The 5,179-nt window shown below is 38.6% G+C and overlaps 1 protein-coding gene across 1 annotated transcript; it reads right to left on the minus strand.

Moving 5' to 3' along the window:
• Positions 1–347: 347 nt before the first annotated feature.
• On the minus strand, positions 348–1,904 carry SamDC (S-adenosylmethionine decarboxylase). Its single transcript, XM_073974190.1, has one exon. The coding sequence runs from the start codon at positions 1,658–1,660 to the stop codon at positions 569–571; it is 1,092 nt and encodes a 363-aa protein (XP_073830291.1). The 5' UTR covers positions 1,661–1,904; the 3' UTR covers positions 348–568.
• Positions 1,905–5,179: the final 3,275 nt, after the last annotated feature.

Here is a 5,179-nt window from a genome sequence, read left to right on the forward strand (position 1 = left end):
GGTCTAAAAGGCACCCTTTATTTCAGAAAAGGAGGTGCAAAGACCACTAGTTACACAGTATATTTCTAAGACTGTAACTTGCCTAGTCTTGGCCTGATGGCCCTTGAAAATAATCTACTCACGTTTTTTTTTCTTATTGTCTTCAAGCTCCTTGTTATTTCTACAATTTTCAATGCCACTCATGAGTTGAATAAAGCAGAATATTGATAAACTTACAAAAAATTGCTCAACTAAAGAGTAACAGAAGATAACCTTTAATGACCCCCATTGAGTTTGTTTTAATATTTCTAAGTCTGGGTTATTAGCATATTCCAGAAACCCAATGAAATTTAAAAAATAGCTCGGTGTTTTTGCGCTAAAGTTTGACTTTAATTTTGTCACATTTATTCTGCATAGTTTTTTTACTTTTTGTTTAATTAAAATTATAATTTGATTTTTTTTTCTTTCATTAAAATTAACTTAAAAATAAAAACAAAATAAAATTACACATACATTAGAAGAAGGTTAGTTACTACAACTATCGGCTGTAGCATCTTTTTTATGTCATTTGCAATTAACAATAAAACCGTTAACATTTATTTCCTCCCGCATCATCATCGCCATCACCATCTTCGCCACCAACATTTCGACAGGCCGAATAAGTGGCAAACAACAGATTATAGGAAGGGAAATTACAGCATTGCATTTCACACCTCTGCCACTGGACTCCATAATTGTTATCCTCCAAATCACGTATAGTGGCATAAGCCTCGGAAGACTTATTGGCAAATATGGTTATAATGAATTTCGATGGCAAAAAGGTTTGTATGACACGATTTATTAATTCGGTGTAATTATTCATGGAGACATTACTTTCAAAGCTTACATATGAGAATTCCTGTTCGGGAGTTATGTGTATGGTCATATACTCGCCACGATTGTTAATGCCATTCATTGAGTAACCGCATGGCTCAAAGAGGAAATCATCGATAATCATATCGGGAAGAATTTCATTAATTTTACTCTTTACAGTGGCATCCTTACCATCTGTACACATTTCTTTGGTAAATATTTTCATAATACGAGGATCGAGTTTTTCCATAAGGATTTCAATAGTTTGATCCGGTTCCGACAGACCCTTCATTTCAATTTTTGGTATTTCAATAAGAGGCCGATCATCCCTCTCCCTTTCTGGATGACTTAGGGTATAGAGATACCAACAATCTTTGTTGATTTGCCCCAAGCAATAGGTATGGCCTCCATCGAATATGGTATCCAAGAATTTCACCTCTTCACAAAACAATCTATGGGGCAAGAGTTGCAATTCCGGTCTGGCAAAATTCTTTCTCGAGTAAAAGAAGTCAGTTATTTCAACGAAACCCATTTCGGCGGCCAATTTCATCATTGGTTTCAAACAGTTCAGCGGTGTTGTGGTTCCACAAGTCTTCAAGATCCATCTTCTCTTTGAAACAAACATACTGGACTCACTAAGGACATAGGCATCCACTTCGTCGTTCTTAGTGAAGCTAATAATTTCACATTTAACTGCACGCAAAAGACCATCCCAGGTCTCCTTGGTTATTTTCCTTAGATCAGCATCATCTGCATTCAAGGGTGGATCCGCGAACCAAACTTCTACCAATTTCTCTACGCCCTCGAAATAATGTTGGTTCTCCTCCATACTTGGCAATGGTTGGACACTGAATGATGATGTATCTCGAAATAAAAATAGAGATTACACGTGCGTGTCTGTCCGCCGTCTGTAGTATAGACTGGCGTTATCTCGTAGTTTTATGCTGATTACAACAAATAATAATTTGTCATGTTTTTGTATGGACGTTGTCGATGCTTTATTCGTTTATTCACATTCGAAAAAAAACAAAGACGTATAGCAATAAAGACTCGAACAAATGCATTTTCCAAAAACATATGATAATAGTTCCACATTTTGGTTTCAGATGGCTCAAAGACATAGAACTGTAAAGATTGGACATAGTACATAATGCAGTTCAATTTTACTATTAAACCATAGATGGTGTTTGTGTATAACAGACAACTAACAGAACACGGCGGCAACAAAACAAGTATAACATAATTTTATGTCACCATATTGGAACATAACATTATGTTAGACCTCCGGCGCCATCTGCCTATGTATAGTAGTAATGGAAATGTCCCATCTTGTTATATTTTATGTCTTTGGATGGCTACACAACTCACTGGAATTGATAACAGCAATGCCAATCGTTTTTGATTCCCATTTCTCGCGGCAGAAAACATTAACGTCGTGTTTTGTGGCTGAAATTTATTTCTTTTCTTTTTTTATTGTTCATTCAATGAAAAAATCAAAAGCGAATGCCGTCAAACTTGAGTTTTAATGTTTTTCTTGTCAATATTCCAATGAATAACAGTTTTCGTTTAACAGAATGTTGCTATGATGTCGTAGCAACAGAGGTTAACTCCACCTACAGTTAATTTTTCACAATTGACTTTTCCTATCTTATAATATTGACATCTTTGAAAAAAAACAGACGATGGATCTGTAGATCGAAAAATAAACGGCCAGATGGATCTGTAGATCGAAAAATATTATGGAATTCTCAATAGCTCTGTTCCTTAACGTGCAAGAATCTTCAAGTTTTACCACTTATGTTAGGTTAAGTTTAGACCGTGTTTAGACATTCAAATTGGAAAGAAAATTTTTCTTCTCAATTTCTTTTAAAATTTCCTTGTTGTTTAGACACGGAAATCATATTTGTGTCAATTTTATAATTTTTCTTATCCTTCTTCACACTCATTTTCTCATTGCGCCGTTCAAAAACAAAGCCAAGACAAACTTGTAATCAAAAGTAAAAAAGGACGTGTGTGATAAACAATTAATTATGAAAGGAACCCTTGAATTGCATTTTAATTTTGACATTTCCACTTATTTCGAATTGTTTTTGCTTAAAAAATAGTTTTTCCTCCAAATGTTTTTTTAATAGTCTCCGCTGTTGTTTGTTTCTCGACAGAGAAAATAAAATGAAAGAAAATGCAAAAACAAATCTGCAGCCAACTTCAGGTTGTATACGAAGAAAAACGAATTTGCTAGTACAGAGGTGTGTGTACCCCCTCTTATTCCTCTCTTCTCCCTCGCCCATAAACTCAATTTTCTTTCCCATCAACTTTCCCTGTATAAACAGGGACTTAAGGATGCGCAGCCCTCTATTCCATAGTAGAGTAAAATCATAAAATTGATGTAGTGTGGAATTTGAGTTAAGAACTCCTAATTTCATGAAAATTTTTGATGAAATTCACGCTAGTGTGGACCGGGACTTAGAATAGGTGACTGCTTCACTCGGAGACTGTTGGTCCATTGTGTTCATCCTGTGTAAGCTATTTAAAGATGATGGAGGTGATGATTTAAACATGATGGAGGTGTGTTGTTGAGACGATTAAAGATGAAGGAGATGATAGAGTGTTGATGCAGCTTGATGAGATGAGGATGATAGGATAGAGATGATGGTGAGTGTAGGAGATGTAGAGATTGACGCCAAAGGAATTATCTGGAAGGGTAAAAAGAGTCTGATTATTAAGGGTTGTTAAGGACCTTTGCCAAACCATACTAGATGTCTGGCAAAGTTGAGTAGGACTATGGGATCTATGTTAGACAGGAAGGTCGGAGTGTCTATCTCATATCTGTCTAGTGTACGGTATCTCCTTGTTTGCAACATGGGGCACCTACAAAGTCAGTCTCTATCTTCTCCGCATCTTCACATAGTCTGCAGTAGTCAATGCCACTGTCGTCCCATTTCGAAGTTAGGGACTTCACTCTGCAGTGATTTTCATCCATAACTTATCAAGTGAGAGGAGGGAAGCCCTTCTTTGACGAGAAGAACGTTCTTCGACGAGAAGATTGCCTTGGATACCCTACAACCAGGTTCCAATAGCCATCTTTGATGTTCTTTCTCGTTGAAGATCTCCCGAAGTTTGCCGATGTAGTGGCACATCGGTGGCCGGACGGTTTCATCAACTGATAAGTCGATAGACCTAGAGCCACCTCGAGCCAGTTCATCTGCTACCTCGTTTCCCATGATGTTGCTGTGACCCGGAACCCAACATAGCTTTACGATATCGTGTATATCCTGCAGATATCTCCTACAATCAAGAATAGCTATTGAATTTATGGTCCGTGACTGGAGAGCCTTTAGGGCCGCTTGACTATCGACATATATTCACCGGTCCTGTAAGACTGCCTTCAAGCCCTTTCCTGATAGCAAGAATCTCCGCCTGAAAAACACTACAATTATCGTCAAGCTTATATGAGTTTTTAATTAGTGGATTCTCGCAGTAGACGCCAGTACCTTCTTCCATCTTGGACCCGTCTGTGTAAATTTCCAGACCGTCCAGAGGAGATATGCACTCAGCCCATGCGCCTCCGCTTGGGATGTTATCTTCCTTAAGGAGTCAAACTTGAATGAGGTAGGCATATAATCGCTTACGCAACCATTGTCACCTAACTCAAGTCGACTATCAATTAGTTTTAGGACATTCGTGTGCCCAAAGTGTGAACCACGCCAACACCCTGACTGCCGGAGTCTAAAAGCAGTTCTCGCCGCCTGAAACTGGATTAGAATATCCAGAGGTTGGAGATCCAGGATGGCTTCTAAAGCAGCTTAAGGAGTGCTTTTAATCGATCCGGTAATCAGCAGTGACGTGGTTTTTTGTGCACTTTGTAATTTGGAAAGTAACGCTTTGTTCCCAAGAGCTTGCCACCAGACCAGTCCACCATAGATAAGTATGGGCAGGACCACGGTTACATACAGCCAGTGTATGATCTGTGGTCTCAATCCTCAGCTTTTTCCAATGGAGTTCTTACAGGAATAGAGTGCCATGAGTCCTTTCTTCGTTTGCTCCTCTACATTTCTTTTCCATGACAAGCGATGGTCCAGAATAGTGCCGAGGTATTTAGCTTCCGTGCGAATTTTGCGTTTCTTAGTGAATAGTACAAGCTCTGTTTTTTCCGGGTTTACTCCCAGACCGTTGTTCTGGGCCCAGTTTGCAAGTTGTACTAAGGCTCTTTGCATGAGCTCAGACAGGGTTGGCAGGAATTTGACAATTATCAGCACAACCACATCATCAGCATAAGCAACCACCTTGATCTTCAGCCGGTCGAAGCACACAAGTATTTCATTTATTACCAGAAGCCATAGCAGGGGTG

This window comes from Musca autumnalis, unplaced genomic scaffold (genome assembly GCF_047663935.1).
Source record: "Musca autumnalis isolate F117 unplaced genomic scaffold, ASM4766393v1 scaffold_3, whole genome shotgun sequence".
NCBI lineage: Eukaryota > Metazoa > Arthropoda > Insecta > Diptera > Muscidae > Musca > Musca autumnalis.

What these genes read in the sequence shown, in the direction of transcription:
- SamDC (XM_073974190.1), bottom strand. Translation starts at nt 1,660, where the DNA reads ATGGAGGAGAACCAACATTATTTCGAGGGCGTAGAGAAATTGGTAGAA.